Source organism: Blastomyces dermatitidis, assembly GCF_000003525.1.
Source record: "Blastomyces dermatitidis ER-3 genomic scaffold supercont1.3, whole genome shotgun sequence".
In the NCBI taxonomy this organism is placed as follows: Eukaryota; Fungi; Ascomycota; class Eurotiomycetes; order Onygenales; family Ajellomycetaceae; genus Blastomyces; species Blastomyces dermatitidis.
The window spans coordinates 7,245,269-7,265,261 of record NW_025544776.1 but is presented as its reverse complement, the minus strand read 5'-3'; the positions used below and the strand labels follow the sequence as shown (position 1 = coordinate 7,265,261).

The 19,993-nt window shown below is 47.9% G+C and overlaps 7 protein-coding genes across 7 annotated transcripts; 4 read left to right on the top strand and 3 right to left on the bottom strand.

Moving 5' to 3' along the window:
- Positions 1–110: 110 nt before the first annotated feature.
- BDCG_03855 (U6 snRNA-associated Sm-like protein LSm6) lies at positions 111–447 on the bottom strand (the record flags this gene model as incomplete). The annotated part of the gene is made up of 2 exons (XM_045419522.1): positions 111–268; positions 342–447. The coding sequence occupies 2 exons, from the start codon at positions 445–447 to the stop codon at positions 111–113; spliced, it is 264 nt and encodes an 87-aa protein (XP_045275803.1).
- A 504-nt stretch (positions 448–951) lies between these two features.
- On the top strand, positions 952–2,418 carry BDCG_03854 (uncharacterized protein; the record flags this gene model as incomplete). Its single annotated transcript, XM_045419521.1, has 1 exon — positions 952–2,418. One exon carries the CDS (start codon positions 952–954, stop codon positions 2,416–2,418), a length of 1,467 nt encoding a protein of 488 aa, XP_045275802.1.
- Positions 2,419–2,959: 541 nt separating this feature from the next.
- On the top strand, positions 2,960–3,982 carry BDCG_03853 (adoMet-dependent tRNA methyltransferase complex subunit Trm112; the record flags this gene model as incomplete). The annotated part of the gene is made up of 3 exons (XM_045419520.1): positions 2,960–3,145; positions 3,303–3,489; positions 3,885–3,982. 3 exons carry the CDS (start codon positions 2,960–2,962, stop codon positions 3,980–3,982), a joined length of 471 nt encoding a protein of 156 aa, XP_045275801.1.
- Positions 3,983–4,207: 225 nt separating this feature from the next.
- Positions 4,208–11,290, bottom strand: BDCG_03852 (histone-lysine N-methyltransferase SETD1). The gene is made up of 2 exons (XM_045419519.1): positions 5,433–11,290; positions 4,208–5,353 (listed from the first exon to the last, which is right to left on the bottom strand). The coding sequence occupies exons 1-2, from the start codon at positions 9,169–9,171 to the stop codon at positions 5,250–5,252; spliced, it is 3,843 nt and encodes a 1,280-aa protein (XP_045275800.1). The 5' UTR covers positions 9,172–11,290; the 3' UTR covers positions 4,208–5,249.
- A 720-nt stretch (positions 11,291–12,010) lies between these two features.
- BDCG_03851 (uncharacterized protein) lies at positions 12,011–13,524 on the bottom strand (the record flags this gene model as incomplete). Its single annotated transcript, XM_045419518.1, has 5 exons — positions 13,355–13,524; positions 13,232–13,292; positions 12,549–12,867; positions 12,350–12,486; positions 12,011–12,220 (listed from the first exon to the last, which is right to left on the bottom strand). Exons 1-5 carry the CDS (start codon positions 13,465–13,467, stop codon positions 12,011–12,013), a joined length of 840 nt encoding a protein of 279 aa, XP_045275799.1. The 5' UTR covers positions 13,468–13,524.
- Positions 13,525–15,611: 2,087 nt separating this feature from the next.
- Positions 15,612–18,099, top strand: BDCG_03850 (glucosamine-fructose-6-phosphate aminotransferase; the record flags this gene model as incomplete). The annotated part of the gene is made up of 7 exons (XM_045419517.1): positions 15,612–15,616; positions 15,715–15,785; positions 15,899–15,937; positions 16,030–16,129; positions 16,201–17,594; positions 17,654–17,815; positions 17,879–18,099. The coding sequence occupies 7 exons, from the start codon at positions 15,612–15,614 to the stop codon at positions 18,097–18,099; spliced, it is 1,992 nt and encodes a 663-aa protein (XP_045275798.1).
- A 733-nt stretch (positions 18,100–18,832) lies between these two features.
- BDCG_03849 (6,7-dimethyl-8-ribityllumazine synthase) lies at positions 18,833–19,903 on the top strand (the record flags this gene model as incomplete). The annotated part of the gene is made up of 3 exons (XM_045419516.1): positions 18,833–18,878; positions 19,021–19,186; positions 19,435–19,903. 3 exons carry the CDS (start codon positions 18,833–18,835, stop codon positions 19,901–19,903), a joined length of 681 nt encoding a protein of 226 aa, XP_045275797.1.
- Between the last annotated feature and the right edge of the window lie 90 nt (positions 19,904–19,993).

Sequence of the window (19,993 nt, the reverse complement as noted above, 5' to 3'; positions counted from 1 at the left end):
ATTATTCTCTTATATGAAGCAACGAAGGACGACAGGACCTATGAATCGGCGGAGATATACAGGACTGGTCCACGCAGCAAATAGTGAGCAAAAAAAGCACATTACAAATATCAATGATAAATAAACGGTAAAAGGAAAGAAAAGGTCTCTATACCATTATTCCCTCTCACAAAAGCATCGCCATAGCTCCGTCTCAGTTTTCCATCGACGTATTCCTCAGTCTTCTCCAGCGCGATATTCATATACCCATCGACGGATTGTAGCTCTCCTAAACCATAAGACAAATAGTTAGATGGACTGTACGATAAAAAGAGCATATCAAATAGGATCGAGCATCTCACCTTTGTATACCACACCGGAATTCAGCTTCACTGTGACGGGGGCGCCGGTGATTTCGCCGAGGAATGCGGAGGGATCTTTGCCCTCGGACGCGGAGCCGTTTTCCATCGCGGGAGATATTTATAGTATACAACTGTATATGTTTGTTGGAAGCCGAATAGCCCAGCGGTATACGGGACTATAGAAGGAAGAGTTGAGTTGAGTCGTATTTCATTTGTTATTTATTGTGTTGTGGTGAAGAGGAAGAAATCCTCAAGCTCCGCCATGTTCTTTCTTGGCGGCCGAGTTGACGTTCTGCATCCGTCCTAAATATTGAATATACATAAATAATAAATATATACAGCCGTTTATCCCTTGCTGCCACGGATATTTATTTTAAGAAAGCTTTGTTCCAAATACCACTCCAGCAAATATTATGTGTATGCCCACTTGCGATATGGCTCTGTGAGAATATTGTACTCTGAATCTAGTCGAGGTAAGTTATTATAGCTATATTTATCCTAAGCTATAGCGTCCCCCACGTCTGAAGCACTACTAACTAACTCTTGTGTCCACCAATAGCTCTAGGACGGAGTACTCGCATGGTCGCGCAAAGCCGCAAGGGCTGTAAATATGCGATCTTTCTTCAAGAAGCCAGACTGGGCGAAACCGGATAGTAATCCAGGCCAGTCGGCTGAATTCTACAGGCGGTCCGAGCAAGTTTACACAGATATTATCTCCAGAAAGCCCGAAGTAGATGAGAAGAGTGAGGATGATGAAGATAATGAGGAAGCTAGCCAACATTTGCAGGACGACAGGTTTCAAGAGCCACAGCCATCACAAGAGTCAAGAGGATCGAAACGGCGGCGGATTTCTCGCGAAGAAAGCGTACCATCAACGAAGTGTCCCGGCCGGGGTTCTGAGGGATGTGAGAAGGGCAGGGAAGATCAAGCCGATGTCAAGGAGGCGATATGCCCAATGCAACGAATGCAACAAGCACCAGCGACGACTATGTCGCATACACAAGTCAAGAATCCTCCTGCGAAAGTGAATAATGAACTACCTCCAACCGCAACAGTGATAGAACTGGATTCATCGGATACGGGTTCTTTACGGCCGAAGTCGCAAAGTGTACAAGCTACTCAACCACACAGTAGACAAGCGCCAAAGCATGCTCTCGACGACGAGGAGGATGACGATGACGACCTATACAAGGAAGAAGAGTACGCCGAGCTAGTGCGCAAAGCCCGAGAGAGAGCACGACTACAACGCGCAGCCTCAGCCGGCAACGCTGGACCTGATCCTGTGGCAGCAGGCGCCCGAACAACTCAGTCTCCTAATCTCAACCACACCACAAAACCCACCAGCAACACCCCAGACAGACAAAGCCAGCTTGTAGAACCCATCGTGAGAATCCTCATAACCTCAGACCTGCCCAACACAAATCCACTCATCGTCCAGCGGCGACTGAACCAAGATCTCCGTGACGTGCGCCGGGCCTGGTGCAGCCGACAAGGCTTCGACGATGACATGACCGCCTCCGTATTCCTGACCTGGAAGGGCAGACGATTATTCGACGTGACGACCTGCAAGAGCCTAGGAGTGCTGGAGGACAAGGAAAAAGGGCTACTACAACCACTACCCATAAGGGATTATTACAACGATAGCGACGACGATGGTCGGGACAGCGAATGGCTTGAAGTTCACATGGAAGCCGTCACGGAGAAACTGTTCGAGGAAAAGAGACGCCAGGCGATGAAGGCATCGCAAGGTGGGTCCGGCGGCAGTGATGAGGACGAATATGATGACGGCGACAACGACGACGATGACGAAGACAAGGATGAGATGGGTCGAGAATCTCAAGAAAAGCAGAACGTTCTCCTCATCTTCCTTAAATGTCCTGGTATCGAGGATCTGAAGATAAGAGTGCGCCACAAAACACATATCTCGTCGATAATCAGGAGTTTCCGGGAGAAAAGGGATATACCTTCCCACCGCACGGTTCAGTTGTTATTTGACGGTGACCAGCTTCATCCAGACTCGATGGTCAGCGATAATGATATGGCGGACCGCGATGCGATTGATGTGCGCATTAAGTGATTTCTAATGATATCGCTATGCTTTGATATGGATATCCCGGCTAGTTTGATTTTCTTCTTTCCCACGAATGATCATACTGCTTGATTTATTTATTTTCTTTCTTCTGCTCGTATGTTCTTTCATCAAGTGGTTTATTACCGAGCGGGAACGGACGTTGGGGGTTTTGATAACTATTTCAACATGTATTAACTAATCACCATATTTCTCTACACATATTAATCTGCCTTGGGATAAATATCAACTATCCTATTTTATTTCGCTCTCCTCTTAACTCTAAGCAGTAGTTTGCCCATCCGTTCTATGCCCGCTGGTGCTTGTTGAACTGGATAGTCCTGTATATTTATATGTACTCCGTACATTCTTGTCTCTCGATAAGTGATAAGAGGCTTGGCTTTTTTTTTTCCCTTCCTCTAGCAATTTCCACTCCATACAACAAGTTACCGCAACCTGAGTACGCTGCGTATATAATAATCATCCAACACTCGAATCATATACCACCAGCCCCTGCTAGAACAAAATCACAGAGACAGAAACCAACACCATGAAAATCCTGACAGCAAACTTCCTGACTTGCGCCGTCAAGGCGTGCAAGGCCTCCCCGGCTGCTTTTCCCTTGCATTTCTCTGACGCAGAACTCGAGCAGGAAGAGACAGAGTTCCAAGCAGATTTTCTACGGAATATCTTACCGCGCATAGACTGGGAGGCATTGGTGGTGACAGCGGGTGAGGTATGTTTTGCGTTTCTCTTTTCACCTCTCTCCATCTTATTTATTATTAATACTACCTAGCTTCACAGAGGCTCCCCCTCCCCCTCCAATAAGAAATTTGAAAAGCGCAAGCAACTGACAACACCCGGCTTACCATTATATATATTTTGCATAACAGCTCGGTTTCACTTCCATAACCTCCGCAAAGCCCGAAGGTGACGCCGTGACGGACGAGCTATTGCAAGAATTGCACCGCTTCCTGCTTGAAACACATGTAATGGAGGGCAAGCTGGTGTGTGGCAACTGCGGGCACGAGTATCGAATTAAAGAAGGGATTCCGAATTTCTTATTGCCGAGCCATCTTGGTATGTGAATTCATTTTACATCATCTTCGGGCTCCGGTCCCGATTCCGCTCCTGGTTGTGCTTGTACTTGCGTGGACTGTGGTGGAGATGACGGATGCGACACGCGCATTAACTTATATCCAACATATTGCTAACTAATAACCAACTCTTTGGGTCATATACATAGTCTGATAAAAAGAGAAAGCGAATGGATCTTTCGCCCGTTACTGCCTTATGGAGTGTTCAGCCTAACCATATACTCAAAACCGCTCGTTTCTCCCCGCCCTGAGCGTCCCGTCCCTTCTCGTCCTGTCTGTCTACCTACGCTGCATCTCCGGACGAGTCGATTGCGATTCAACCATCCGCCCTGAACGCCCCTTTACGATAACTATATTGCCCGGTTCTCCATCCACTAGGCGCTTACGGCATCGCCAATGGACAGATGGAAAGCGAAAAATGCAATCGAGAGATAAAGAGAGGACACAACATCCGCGTTACAACGCTAATGATTTAACGGTTTTTATGCTTTGTTTTTAGAGAAAAGGGGTGGGGATCCGGCGTTTTGGGGCGGGAGAAAACTAGAATGAAAATGAAAATAAATTGCGGCTTGGAGTCCCATGTTTTATAAGAAACTAGTTTTCCACTCACTTTTTCATAGATCTCATCTATTTAGAAAAAGAGAAATACCAATGGCAACCATTGTGGAAGCATATGATCCAGGGGGTCTAAATTGACGGTTGAAGAAACTACGTTAATATTTGTATTATTACCCTGCATTGGTAATTTGTGCTGAAATATTCCTATTAAAAAAAAAAAAAAAAATAGATAGAGAAAGAAAGTGGCAGACTCATTCAATTACCCCCATGTAATATTTTCTCTTTTCCCCCGCGGCTCCGTCCATAGACACAGTGAATAAGACATAAAAGGGACAATAGATAGATAGATCCCGGAGGCCAGAGAAGAAATAAAGCACAAGGTGGGCAAAACGAAAACATATATATATATGTGTGTATGTAGTGGAGGAAAGGGAAGTTATTATACATAGCCATCGTGAATAAGGACGGGAAAATAAAAAGCGCTGGAAAATAAAATATAATATTAGACACAAGAATGGTCAGAGGAGTAAAAATAAAAGGTACAGACAGCAGCACCAAATCCTCTTTGAACAGTAAAAAATATCACCACCAAAAGAAAGGTGAAATAAATAAACCCCTGAACAGAAACATACCCATATCCTATCCCCTACGTAATAAAATAAGGCTCCATGGGGAGAGAAGAACCTCGGAACAAATGGAAAACGGTATGGAAACAAGACGATAACGCCAGAAATATCCCTATACGGACAGACGCAAATATAAAAAACGAAGGAGCTAAAGAAACGAGAAGAAAAAAAGTGAACGCCTTTCCCAGTGAAAATTACTTTCTGAACTTTAGTTTTTCTCGCTTTTGCCCCCATTTTCCGGTGTTGCCCTAAAGACTAGATGCTGGTAAAAGAAAATAATAATAATAATAGAAGAAAAAACCACCAAGGCAAAAATATACGGCACGAGAGAGAAAAAAAACATTCGGTGATTCGATGTTGTCGTGTCGTGTTATAATCTGTTCAATCGGCACGGATCAAAAATGTGAAAGAGAAAAATAATAAACAACCAAAGAAAAGAAAGGGGTAAAATATCGTATTGTATGGTATCACACATCCCATCTCTGGAGAGAGAGAAAGCCAGAAGGCGAGGAGGCTGAGTAGGTAAACAACAAATAGACTAGGAACCAGGAAGGTCAATTCAGTTAAGGAAGCCTTTACACCCGGTCGAGCCACAGAGACACGGGATCCTGTCGTCGCTATCCCATTCCCGCTCGAATTTATAATCGTACGTAAGTTCTTCATCTGCAATTGGTTTTAGTCAGTCAGTTCCACATCCGGAATTTGTACATCGAATGAATCGGGCGAGAGTTGGGGAACTAACCTCGTTCAATATCCCTTAACGCATAAATAACAATCCTCTTACTCCCATCCACCTTAATAATCTTTGCCGTACAATTCGGAGTACAGCTATGGTTAATAAACCGGGCAATACCGCCCCTCTTCGTCGCATCGATGACTGTATTCTCATCAATGCGGAAGAGATAACTGCTACCAATGCCACTTTTGAGGTACCTCCGCTCTCGCATATCAGCCACCTGCTGCCGGACCTTCTCGCCCACATACTCGATAATCATGTCATTGGCAGAGATATTCTCCTCAGCATACAGACCCCAGTTGTGAATGGCTGAGCGTGCGAAACGCACAGGCTTCTTGCGTTTCTTAAGCTGGTTAAAACGAAGGACGTCGCCCTCGCCGCCCTGCATGGGCAACGCCTGTTTCTGCGCGTTGATGTCAGCGATGAGACGACGATTGTTGACGCGGGTAGAACGGGACGTGGACTTGGATATCGTCTTGGCGGCAGCCAGTCGCGCTGCTTCTGCAGCAGCGGCTTGCGGATCTGCCTTTGCAAGGGCCTCGCGTTCCTCGCGGGCCTTCTGTACCTTAATGCGGTGGGGGAGATATTTTGATTTCTCGGATTCAAGGATTCGTTTTCTCCCTTCTGTGCGGGCGCAACCGGTTGAGTTGGGAACGTAATAGCCACTGATTTTGGTTTCCGTATGGACAGGTCCTCTTTCACCAGCACGATTGATAGCTTTGATTTCTTTTTGTCTCCAAGCCCAAGCGGATAGGTTTCCAATGTCTGAGGGTGGATATTCTTGAAGGGCTTCTCGAAGGAATCGAATATCCTCGTCGTCTTTGATGAGGTTCTGCCACCCGTCAAGATCCAAGATGATAGCTTCATCATCCTCGACGGTGGGTCTGGGCACATCTCTGGAGACACCCCATTCGACTTCCGGCCTGGTCTCCTCGAAGATTTCAGGAACAACATCCTCGATCGATTTCTCTTCCTCTATTGGTAGAGGTTTGATCGTGATAGTATCTTCTCTCGGAGGAACATGCTCTATGCCTTCTAGCTCCTTCAATTTCAACGCTTCCCGCTCCTCGAATATTTGTTTCTTGGATTTCTTCTTCGCCTTGGATTTCTTGACCTTGATCTGTGTCATTGGCTCGATGACTGCTGCAGCGTCATCCACATCCAAGTCCGTCAGCTCAGGCTTGATCTGCTCATCAAGTTTCGTAGAATCAAGCAAGCCAAATAGTTCTTCATCTTCCTTCTGCCTTTTCCGAGCTTGTAGTTCTTCAGAAATCCTCTTTCTTTTCTTCGAGGCAGGCGACAGGTCCATCATGGTATGCTCGAGCTCGTCGATAGTGGCATCTTTGATAGCTTTGACACCCAGTTGCTCCTCATCAGCTTCGGTAGCCATCGGCTCATCTCCAAACCCATCTTCATTCTCCGAATCCGACATCATGCTCATACGGCTAAGCGGTCGACTCTCCTGCTCCTCTGTGTCCCGCGTAAACGAAGTCCTTCGTTCATCATCCGAATCTTCATCTTCATGGAGTTGCTGCAGGCGATGATAGAGGGGTCTAAACTCTCTTCGTCTTGGTGGCCGTCTTCGCCTTTCATCTATGAAAGCATCATTAGCGCTCTCCAGGCCTTGCATCTTGCGAATACGCGGAAGGGAGAGGATATTCGAAGGGCCAAATGGCGCGCGACTCCTTGAGTCTGTGCGCGAATCCGGTGTTCCAACGATAGTGTCATCGGAAGTGTCAATTCGGAACGCAGGACGCTGAGTGCTCTCAGGATCAGGGATCCCCAACTTTTGTCGCTTAGCGGTGTGACGACCGGGCTCGAGGTAATCGTAGAGGGCTGGGGCAGCTATTCTAGACTTGACATCTTCCAGCAACTTGTCCCTAAGCTCAGAAACAAGCACAAGAAGCACTTCCCGGGCAGGGTCAAGATCAGCAGCGCGTAGCTTTTTCTCCTCTTTGATATCCAATTCATCCTCCCTTTGTAACCGTTCCTTCTCCGCTTTCTCCCGCTGCTCCGCCTTGACTCGTTCAGGACTGGGACTGCGGACGTAGTTTGGGTTACCATACGGTTGGCTTTCCATATTCATCACATAGGTAAATAACGCGGTCATATGGCACATCTTGTAGCACCGTTCCGTCTCCTCCTCGCCCCGCCGGGAATTATCAAAAATGATATAATATCCAGTTTTATCGCAGCGAACCGACTTCCAGTTGAAGAGTTTTAACCGCCTTTCCAGGTGAGGTATCGTGGTACTAAGTACAGGCACGTAGCAGTGAGCGATAAAGATGTAAGGGTCTCGTTTAATCTGGTCAAGGATCGGCGTCTCCTCGATGAGCGAGGGTGCGGGAGGCTTCATCATCGTCGCTCGTGGGCCTTCGGGTATCAGCATGTTCGGCTTTCGCGATGGGCCCTTGGGCGCTGTTGGGGGCGGGAGGTTATCTTGTTCCTCCGATTTCATTTTTTCTTCCATCACGAGCGGCGGAGGTTCTTGCTGCCTCTGCGACCCAATAATCCTTGCAACGAGCCGGTCGCTGACTACTCCATCACGATCAAGACTGACCTGTATCCGACGTACTCCAATGCGCTGTTCCTTTTTACACTCCAGGTACGCTCTTCGCGCAGCCTGCGCCGCTAGGAGGGGTCCTCCGCCACGAAACATTCTCGAATCCTTATACCGTATAGAGCAGACACCCAGAAACCGACCAGTGTTTGGATCTGTCCTATTTTTGATCTCCGCGATATCTCCAAAGCTGGAAAAGAGGGCACTAATCGGTGCCAGAGGGGTTAGAGGGTCGTAGCCGGTTACTACAATTTGTGTTGGTGGACCGGGCCCAACAGATGTAGCGGGATCGTACGGCCATGGTCGAAGAATATAAGGCGCAGGGCGATACTTCGTTTTTTGCTTACATCCCGCGCCACGAGTATAGTTGGCAATGGCAATGCGTGGATCTGCAGGCGGAGCTTCGTCCTCGGTAGTGTCAAAGACTTCATATTGAGGCTTCCTCCGTTTTTCTTTGGTTAAAGGTTTCCGTTCCAAATCTGGGTCATAGGTTAGTTTGTAGCCCTTTGGTGCATTTCCTGCAGGTCGAGCCTGGATTCGCGGAGTTGGAGGAGTCTGGAGGGGGGTGATTGTTGCTTTGATATCGTCCACAAAGCGACTCGTGGGTACTATTTCACCGGTTGCAGCAATTGATTTTTGGCCTGACGGGCTGGCGATTTTGCACGAGGGAGACGAATCTGTATTGGTTAGAGGAGTGAGGGCATGAGGGTGCGTTATTCCGTTAGAAGTCGTTAACCCAGGCTGGGGCAAAATGGATGCGCTGAAAACAGAGGAACCTGTGCTAGTAGAGCTGGATGAACCTACACCGTTGGCATCGCCTGGAGTGATATTTACATCCCCGCGAGCAACAGCGCCAGCGGATTCATCAAATTGAGTATTGCTATTTATATTAGTATGGCTGCTACTGTTGTTCTTGTTGTTGTTGTTGCTGTTGATGTTGTTGTGCACATCGCTGTTGGTGTTGTTGTCTGAGGCCCCGCCCTCTTCCGCACCAGGGACACCAACACCAGTGACTGTGACGGCGGCGGTGGCGGCGGTGGGCGCTGGATTGGAGGACTGGGGATCATCGTCGTGTTTGAGCTTGCCCTTTGGCCGGTCTTGGGCAGCTTTGGAGGAGCGCTTCTTCTGGAGGACTGAGGGAGCGGTAGGGAAGAAGTCTGCGAAGCCCGCCGAGGCGCGTGACATAATGGGGAGAGACAGATAGATGGCTAACAGCCCGATACCGACCAGAGACAGCCCGCAAACAGCATCGTCGACAATTTGGAGACTAGCTATGGGCAGTCTACTAGGACATTCACCTCCGCCGGATTTTAGGAATTAACGGGGTAGGTATTGGGAAAAAGTAGGGGGACTCGCGGGAAAAGTGACGCGAAAATGGTGGGGAGAGAGAGAGAGAGGACAGAGGAACAAGAAGTGCGGAGGACGCGCAACTGTGGAGCAAGAGGAGGCAAAGAGGAGAGATAGAGAAAACGGGAATTAGCCAATAGGTCGGGGGAGAGAACAGAGTATGGAGGAGTTCAAGTTGCCAACCAGCTGGAGCTGTCAGTGGTTGTCGTCGTTGTGGAGGGCTCTTTTTCTTATTTGGTTTGGTTTGTGGTGACAGAAGAAATCTGGAGGCTGAAATCTGAAATGGGAGGAAGTTGAAAATGGCGGCGAAGGGGAAAAAAACACTCCACCACCAGCCATTAAATTACAACACCACAACCACCAACCACATCAACCACCACATCAACAATACACCAACTATATCAGCTACATCATCTACTGGACTGCGAGCACTCATCAAACTTCAACTTCCAGCTCTGGTATAACTTCTGCATTCACCATCTCTCGTCGTCCGCTCCGTTCGCCCCTACTTGCGTGCGCGGAGGCCATCCCAGCAGTAATGCACTGTCTACACCGACTCCCCCCCATCATCCATCTCCATAAACAACATCGCAAGACATCTTATTTATCTCGTCACATCTAGCGCGAAATGGCCGCAACGTCTTTGCCAAGGAGAATGGGCTGTTTGATGCATGTCGTCAACACCTAAGACGTGTTCTGGAGGGCCGATGCGCCTGATATTTTTGCCCCCACTTACACCCGGAGCGGAGAGGATCGATGTTATTCCATTTTCTCCACAGGCAGTGACGCTTTTCGCATTCCGGTATCAATATGTTGATATCTCACAGTCATCTACTAGGCTCAAAATAATACCTTTGATATAAAAATACCAACGTTTCTTCTTCTCCGGCCATTCTTCTAGAACCCCAGCGGCGGCCATCGATCCCGCAACCTACTAGAAACTGCTCGGAGAACTGGCAACAGCACCCACACACCCACCCACCGGCTAAACGTTGATTGTTCGATACTATGTTGGATCGCTGTCTAGAGATGTATACCCCACTTTCATGATACCCCCTTCCAGTTGACAAATAAGCCAGAATTCCCCAGGACAATCGAGTAGCGGCGGAACCGAGAAAATGTCTCCGGCACCCGTGCGGTTGTATGGCCATTGAGATGATTCCACAGATAATAAATACTACCCTCAAACATGGAAATTCAGCTGTCAGAGTGAGTCGTACTGTGTGTCTCTGCGGGCTACGGACGGTCCCTTCCCTGTTGTCTTATCCGACCTGCCCAGAACAGCGCATCTACGAATCGCTTCGTGATTTCAGGACAAACATCTATTTGGAGCAAATCCTCCAACACGCCCAGGTTACTAACAACACTCTTATATGAATTTGTCGTGTGAATGCTCATCTGCATCTATCCCCGGCATTATCCATGGCTGGCTAGTTCGAACCATCTCCGTCCCTACCATGACAGCCGCGTGAACCAGTGGAGAGAGATATATCTATATATGCAAGGATTTATCATTTCTTCCCCTCAAGTCGGAAATACGCGTTATCATTATTGCATGTATATACTCATTTCACGTTTCACATGACGTCGGGTGAAAAGATGGAACCTGGGGATGGATATAAAGGTAGCGGGAACGGAATGTGCGGAAGGCTCGGAAACCGCACCAGGCAGGGCGGTACAAGACTGGACTTGCCCGCGGACTGTGTGAAACGTGATAGTAAGTAGTGGAAGGGATTTATATTCAATGCAGTTTCTGTATGTGCCCTCCGCATATCACAGGGGGGTTGAAGACGAATGAAGAGATCGTTGGGTCTGTATGTGCTCCAAAACCCAGTAAACATCCTCAGACAACCAATGTTATTTTATGTAGCGCGGGCCATAGAGAGTAGGCAATTGAAGAACAAAGAGTATTCCATAGCTAACACGATCCGATCAACCTTCATGACTCTCTATGCTGAGAGTCCTGCCAGAGCAAGAGCATCATCCATCAAGAACCTGCAACGGAATAGAGGGCCGGATTAGTAATCTATGCTTGTCTTGGCAAACATGGCACCAAGAAACAATCTTCTTGCGGATGGCAATAATGATGCCCCTTTTGCCTTTCGTGAATTATGAATTATTATTGACTTGACTGCGAATATGTACGGATTAGTTATACGTTTGCTGGCCCCCCTTTATCTATTGGGTAACCTATGAATGACTGAAGCTACGTTCCTGGTCCATCATTATCATTATTGTTAATCCTTTCGAACTCCAACCAACACTAGCCTAACTTCCACCTCTCGCTCGTCCTTGCTTGCTGCTTGACAGGCAAACAACTAGTGTTAAAAAAAAAAAAAAAAAAAAAAAAAAAAACAATACAGGGTCATTCCTGTAGATGGTGCTAGACTAAACCAACAATCATACTAAGGGCCAGGGGCAGCTGCGAATTGCCTAATTAACATGCCTACAGAAACAATATACGTCCATCACTCATATCAATTGATGTACTTTTTTCCGGTGCGCTGGTAATCGTCTGAATCTCACTGCACACATCGTCTACCAATTTTTCTGCCAGGGGAGTGGGGACTCCCTTCCGGGCATATTCGATGGTGGGTGTTGTCTATGGTGCTACGTTAGTTCTGATAGTGTCGACCTTGCTCAGCACTTCGCCGGTTTCATTATTAGCCTGACTACTCTACTGCGAATAGGTTGGGAGAATAAAACCGTATCGACAAAATCCCAGCACCACCGCTGTAGAATTGTATTGTTGGGTATTTGAATCTGGCGGGTTGATGAGAACGACATTTCGGCCGAAAGATGGGGGTTTCCCACAGCATCCGATCTCGGGACGATGTTCGTCATTGTTGAGCCATGAAGGAACGTAAGCCAATGGTCTAGTTAGAGTCTTTTGGTCATTCATGGGTTTGTCAGTGAACGACACTCATAAAATTGACAAAGCCTAGACGGGTATGAAGAAGCGATTCTCCTTTAGATCCTGATGCCAGACCTTCCCAAAGTCAACTCAAGCATATACCAAACCATACTGAGCGTGCGATATGCGAAGGGTAATTCTTGTCTGTTGAGAACCTTTCGATCCTTTAATGACTATGAGTTTCGCCCATGGCCTCCCTAGCGCTGGAGGGCCCCAGACATCATGTTCTTTCAAAGTATCTGTTAGAGATATTATACTTCCCTCAGCCTCATAGATGTCCATTTGGGGAGCAGAGATTCACATGGCTTGAAATTCGGTAAACTTGTAGGACATTGACGATTTAGCTGTTCAATAGTGCCAGCTTGTGGGCACATGGCATCTTGGATGAAGGCATCTCTATATCTTGCGTCTGAAGAAGAAGGGGGAAATGGGGGCGTGTTCTTAGCCTCTGTGGCTGTATCATTGCTGGAATCAAGTTCCCCAGTAACTCCAATGGGACTGAGTTTGTCATGATTGCCTTCGTCCACAATATCCATGAAGGGAAGTCCGACGTAGCGTGCCTGAGGGACATTCTGCATTCCACGATTGTATGAAATACTGATGGAAGTTTCCGTAGGGTCCTATGGGTTGATCATTAGGGTGTATTTCCATCTCTCAATCACATCCTCTCTCATTAATTCTCCGGCAAGCACTGACGTCGCGATGTCAGGATCGTCCCTGGGCGGAAGCAGCTGCGCAAAAGTCGATGTCAAATTCATCCAATTGACCCTGAGTGATCGTAGCGCGGACGCTAGATTAAATATCCAGACGATGATGTTTATCATTACGCAAATGTAGGCTCCTCGATAAATGTCTCGTATGCTAATGTCCAACGCATAAGGAAGCAAATCGGCCGATGCTTGTATGTATGTACTATGTATGTGCTGTACATGTACACATTACTTAGGCCCAACTCCATCAGGTAGAATCCCGGTTGTAATGTACCAGATGAGATGTATAGATGACAATTGCACATGCTGTCTGCCAGGCTGTAAGTTCCGCGCATCTGTAGCTGTCCGGGCCATATCCGACAAGGTAAGGTGTTGAAAAAGTACTGCTGCTACCAACCGCATTGCACTAAGAGTATCTCCCCAGAGCTGGAAGAAATTGTCAGTGGCACTGATTGAAGTGGAATCAGGTTCAAATTCCTCAGACCGCAATCTTTGTAGCTTTAGCTCCATCTCTGGCGCTGGCTGCTTTTTGTATACACGTACTGTACATGGCCATATGCAACCGGTCTCCTCCGCCGAGCTCTGGAAGGCATCCGCTATTTTCGTCGGCACGATTATGCTTGAGGCCTTTTTCGGGACCCGAATGTACTTTATTTAAACTGGAGATTCAGGCTTGCCAATCCATCCTTTGGTCTCTAGATACCTCCAGTAAATGGATGGTAGTGAGAATCGATTGAATTTCCATTTCCAGCGCAAATATCAGATTTCCATCAAAGGTTAGCTAGCCTTGTATATAACTAGCTGGCTGGTTCTCAGGAATCCAACCTGGCCCGAAATTTATCTTCTCAGCACACGCACTGGATATATATGGTAAATATAGTAAATATATATATGAATGAGTTGTTGAGGGTGTTGACACCGGCAGCAGGGAAGGGAGATATCTTTATCCATACTGTACGGCTATTCTTGAACCACTGAGGAATAATGTTGTTCTCCATTGTCGGTGGTTCTGCAAATGCATTCATTGGATTGTTCTTCATACCTTCTCGTAACTATGAGCTAATCTATGTCATAGTTATGCTCCGAATGTAATGTAATAAGGGTGAAGAACAGCAGGAGGCCCCCCTCGGTAAGGCTAAGCGACGAACGATGACGCCGTTTACAACAGGGGTAGGATAGCTCCGGAAAAGAGATGCCCCCTGGCTACAAATAATAATAAGTCAGACAAAGGAGTAAGTTAAACAATGAGAAAAGAATAGACATACAGTAGTAAACTAGTTCACTGATAGTTGCTTGCAAATAACAAGAGGTTGTTTCTTTTCTTGTTCTTGATGTTGTTGCTGCTGCTGTTGTCCATGAGATGGTTCAAAAATAGAACATCTTCTCCACTTCCGCAGGGGGGAAATGAATGTCTTGAAAGTTGACTGCGGCCGTTCCAGAGTTCCATTCCCTTCTTCGTTCATGGTCGGCCCATGGGTCATTGGGTGAGCTAAGAATCGAGATTATTGGGGCAATTGGCTTAAAATAGGAGATCACCGCAAGGGTCTTGCTCGGATTTCAACTAAGTTTAACTAGTTAGCAGAACTTAGTAGAACTTAGCAGAACTTAGCAGAACTCAGCACTGGGAAGTCTGGGGCTCAGAGATCAGCCTGAGCAGAAGGAACTCAAAAAGAGAGACAAAAACCTCGTCATGATGGTCCAGCCCCATGAGCCCCCATCGCAGCGGGGCCAGGGGCTGCTGAAAGGGGCAGAATAGCCTAACCCGCCTAAGTTTAGGGGCAAGCCTTAGGGGCAGTTTAGGGGCAGTTTAGGGGCAAGGATGCTGGAGCTGCAGGGAGCATCGCCTACTACGCGCTACGTACTCCGTACAGGCTACGAGGCTACGACGCCCAGGACCCTCAGGACGCTAAAGAGGGGTGAGACCCCGCGAAGAGTCGCCACTGGCCCACTGCTACTGCTGGCAGGGACCACTGCTTGGTGGGCAGGGTTCTACCGTTGGGGGTTGGATGTTTGTTGCTGCCACGACCTGCTGTTGTTGCTTTTGCGCACATCTTCACTAATGCCACATTATTTACTATATTTATCTCCTATTACCACCATAGATTATAATCATCACGCACCTCCAACCTCCTTCCACCTCCCTTCCACCCCTCAGCTCTTGCTTGTTTCCAAGTTGTCTTCTTCGGCTTCTGTTGCCTTCTGTTGCCCTCTTCCTTCTTCTTCTTCTTCTTCTTCTTCTTCTTCCTCTTCTTCTTCCTCTTCATATCTCTCTCGTCTCTCTCGTCTCTCTCTTTCTCTCTCTCTCTCTCTATATAACTAATCTCACTCCAGCGAATCAATCGTTTTCACCTGTTTATATATCTTCATTCTCTTCCCCTCTACACCTCTTTCTCTCGCTTTCCATCTCCCATCTCCCATCTCCCGTCTTTCGTTTTCGTCTCTCTCGCCGGCTATTGGCTGTTTCTCCTTCCACCAACGTCCCCGCTTTCGAACCCTCCAGCCCGCGTTTCACCCCAAGCAACAACCTCCCTCCTCCTTCAAAACAATATCCAGATCATTTTTTAACACAGTCCCGACTCCTGCAAGACTGTTCTCCTTCCAATTGACCACTCTAGATTCTCCCCTCCTCCCTGACAGCTACAGATACTGAAACCATGTGGTAGGTTTGCCCTCTTGTCATTCCACCCCCCCCCCCTCCCTCCAACCACTCCAACTACAGGTGACGGAATCCCAGCTGACACTAATAAATAACAACAGTGGAATTTTCGGATATATCAACTATCTCATTGAGAAAGATCGTGCCTACATTATTCAGACTTTGGTCAATGGTGCGTGGCTAACCGTTTGGGCTCCTTTTGTTTGTCTTGAATCTGTTGGGAAAACCCACTATAAGGTTTTGTTGCTCTTGATGTTCTTACTGATGCAACCTCTCGTTCATTAGGCCTTTCAAGACTCGAGTACAGAGGCTACGACTCCGCAGGTCTGGCTGTAGATGGAGACAGAAAAATGAAGTCTTTGCTTTCAAGGAAGTGGGCAAAGTTGCCAAGCTGAGAGAGCTCATCAATAACTCAGACTTCGATCTCTCCAAGACCTTCGACTCCCACGCTGGTATCGCTCACACCAGATGGGCCACCCACGGGCCCCCATCTAGACTGAACTGCCATCCTCACAGGTATGTATATACTTCTTGAACTATCTTTTTACACCTTGCTTTTCCCTCGCCGTAAAACTAACAGCAGCCAGATCTGATCCTAGCTGGGAATTCTCCGTTGTCCATAATGGCATCATCACCAACTATAAGGAACTCAAGGCCCTCCTCGAATCCAAGGGTTTCCGCTTCGAGACTGAGACAGATACTGAGTGCATAGCCAAGTTTGCCAAATACCTCTACGACCTCCATCCAGATATCGATTTCACCGTTCTCGCAAAGGCCGTCGTCAAGGAGCTGCAAGGTGCTTTTGGTTTGCTGCTGAAATCAGTGCATTACCCCCACGAGGTTATTGCCGCCCGTAAGGGTTCTCCTCTGGTTATTGGTGTCCGCACCTCCAAGAAGATGAAGGTTGACTTTGTCGATGTCGAATATTCCGAGGACAGTGCGCTCCCTGCCGAGCAAGCTTCTCAAAATGTCGCCCTTAAAAAATCAGCGACTACCCTGCTGGCTCCTCCAGATAAATCCCTCCTACACCGTTCGCAATCCCGTGCCTTCTTGTCTGACGATGGAATCCCCCAGCCTGCTGAATTTTTCCTTTCCTCTGACCCATCCGCCATCGTCGAGCATACCAAGAAGGTGCTCTACCTCGAAGATGACGACATTGCCCACATCCACGAGGGCCAATTGAACATCCACCGCCTCACCAGGAATGACAGCACCTCCAACGTCCGTGCCATTCAGACCATTGAGCTCGAACTCCAGGAGATCATGAAGGGAAACTTCGACCACTTCATGCAAAAGGAAATCTTCGAACAGCCCGAATCAATCGTCAACACCATGCGCGGCCGTCTAGACGTTGCTAACAAGAAAGTCACATTGGGTGGGCTAAGACAGTACATCACTACCATCCGCCGTTGCCGACGCATCATTTTCATCGCATGCGGCACCAGCTACCACTCCTGCATGGCCGTCCGCGGCGTCTTCGAGGAGCTCACCGAAATTCCCATCGCCGTCGAGCTGGCCTCCGACTTCCTTGACAGACAGGCTCCTGTCTTCCGTGATGATACCTGCGTCTTCGTTTCCCAGTCCGGCGAAACAGCTGATTCCCTCATGGCGCTCCGATACTGCCTCGAGCGAGGCGCGCTGACGGTCGGTATCGTCAACGTTGTCGGCTCGTCCATTTCCCTCCTCACACACTGCGGCGTGCACATCAACGCTGGCCCCGAAATTGGTGTCGCGTCCACAAAGGCCTATACCTCGCAGTTTGTCGCAATGGTAATGTTTGCACTATCTCTGAGTGAAGACCGGGCTTCCAAACAGAAACGGCGCGAGGATATCATCGACGGCCTGTCTAAACTCTCCGATCAGTTCCGAGAGATTCTGAAACTGAGCGAGCCTATCAAGGAAATGTGTGCCAAGCTCTTCAAGAATCAGAAGAGTTTATTGCTGCTGGGTAGAGGAAGCCAATACTCCACCGCCTTGGAGGGTGCGTCTAGCCCTTTACTCCCGCCCCGTGATAATAGTCTAATGCTAACATATATACAGGCGCCCTCAAAATCAAAGAAATCTCTTACCTCCACTGCGAGGCCGTCATGTCGGGCGAACTCAAACACGGCGTCCTTGCTCTTGTCGACGAAAACCTACCTATCATCATGATTCTGACCCGCGACGGGATCTTCAAGAAATCCCTAAATGCATACCAGCAGAGTACGTATAGCCTCTCTTCCAAAGTAATTGAATAGAAAAGAATAAACAACTAAAAAACTGTAGTCATCGCCCGCCGTGGCCGCCCCATCGTCATCTGCAACGCAGGCGACGAAGAATTCCCTGCCTCGGAAACCGAACGCATCGAAGTACCATCAAACGTGGATTGTCTGCAGGGTCTACTGAACGTCATCCCCCTGCAGCTGATCGCGTATTGGTTGGCTGTTGCGGAAGGGTTGAACGTGGATTTCCCACGCAATCTGGCCAAGTCCGTTACTGTTGAGTAGATGAATTGTTAGAAAATTCACTTGTATGCGAGTGAGTGTTTGTTGATGGGATTGTGGTGATTCTCCAAAGGGGTATATGGAGTACAACTAAATAATCTATCTATCGATCTATCTATCAGCAATGGATGGATAGATGGGGAGGAACTGGGGTCTGGAGCCTTGGAGTGAGTGGGGTTTTTCCTGATTTGATTGCTTCTTGTGTTTTTTTTTTTTTTTCCTGTTTTATTTCACCGAGATGCTTTGCGTGCGTGTAATGGTTTGATGTAATTAATTGCCGGCTATATTTTTACTTTTTTAAACCCCGAAAAGCCCCTAGGTACAGTTTAGTTATCTGGCTTCCTTGTGCCGTGCTTAATATATTCCCTTCTCTTGTCCCCCGTTCAGTATTTACCTTTCGTGTGGATGAGGAATATATATATTACAATACACCATCAGCTCCACTATGTATGCCTTCTTGCGGTGTTAAGTGTTTTCACTATAATATGCGGATATGGGAGATGCCAATTGACTACATATTACATGTCATGTCATTAATATATACATAATAATATCCGGTATTTATTTATCGCCTATCTCAAGTTGTAACATTCGGGCGCTTAGTAACCCCGCCTCTCCGCCCCTGCTCCGCAACTATCAAAATCCCAGCTAACCCAACGCTCAGCCATACTCACATTCCTCTATATCATCAGCCTATATCCAATTCCAATTCCAATTATAATTCCAATTCTAAAAAATGTCCACCGCCCTCAAAGGTCCCGGCACCGCCGAAGTACACGACGGTAAATCCACCACCACCCCACCCCACCCCACCACACATCGATATGATTAGAACCCCCATCTCCCTCCCTCCCCCGGGCCCTGATCACCTCCCCTTCTACACCCAACATACCGCTGATACTAACGTAAACAAATCAAATATAGGCTCAAACCTCCGCATCGCCATTGTCCACGCCCGGTGGAACGACAGGATCATCCATTCGCTGGTAGATGGAGCGAAGAAGGCGTTGTTGGCGGCGGGGGTTGCGGAGGGGAATATCGTGACGCAGAGTGTGCCGGGGAGCTGGGAGTTGCCGGTTGCTGTTGAAACGTGTGTTTTCCCCCCTGTTTCCCATTTTTTCCATTATTTTATTATATTATCTTATGTTATGTTATGCTATATGTTGGGTGATTTGATTGTCAAGCATGCTTGGATCATATTGATATCATTTTGAATAATGGATGGGTTTCACATTGGATATATATATATATATATATATACCCAACGAATCCCCATCTCGCTTGCGTATTCCAATTCCCATATATTACAACTACTGATATCCGATATAACGAAAACAGTATCTACACCGGCTCCGTCCTCCAAGCCACCAAGGCCGCAACGCCCTGTCGAATCCCCGGCACCGCAACCGCCGACACCCTCTCCGCCACCGCACCCCCGCCAACCCGCACATCCATCGACACCCCCACCTCGTCCTCCCCCGTCCAAACACCCGCATCGACATCAGCATCCTCACAAGCCCCCTTCGACGCCCTGATCGCCATCGGCGTCCTGATAAAAGGCGAAACAATGCACTTCGAATACATCGCCGATGCCGTCTCGAACGGCCTCATGCGCCTGCAGATAGAGAAGAGCGTGCCGGTTATCTTTGGGCTGTTGACGGTGCTTACGGAGGAGCAAGGGCTGGTCAGGGCTGGGTTGGCCGATGGGAAGGGGAGTGCGGCGCATAATCATGGGGAGGATTGGGGGCGGGCGGCGGTTGAGCTTGGGGTGAAGAGGAGGGGGTGGGCGGAGGGGAGGTTTTTGTAGGGAATTGAAAAGGGAACGGACGGAGGGTTGGTTTGTACGTTAAAATTTATCTGGAATTGTTTTTGTATCAATTTGTTTTGTCATATGAGG

Coding starts and splice junctions, on each gene's coding strand:
- BDCG_03852 (XM_045419519.1), bottom strand. CDS start 9,171: ATGTCACGCGCCTCGGCGGGCTTCGCAGACTTCTTCCCTACCGCTCCC. Junction 5,354..5,432: donor GTTAAGGGATATTGAACGAG/GTTAGTTCCCCA, acceptor AACCAATTGCAG/ATGAAGAACTTACGTACGAT.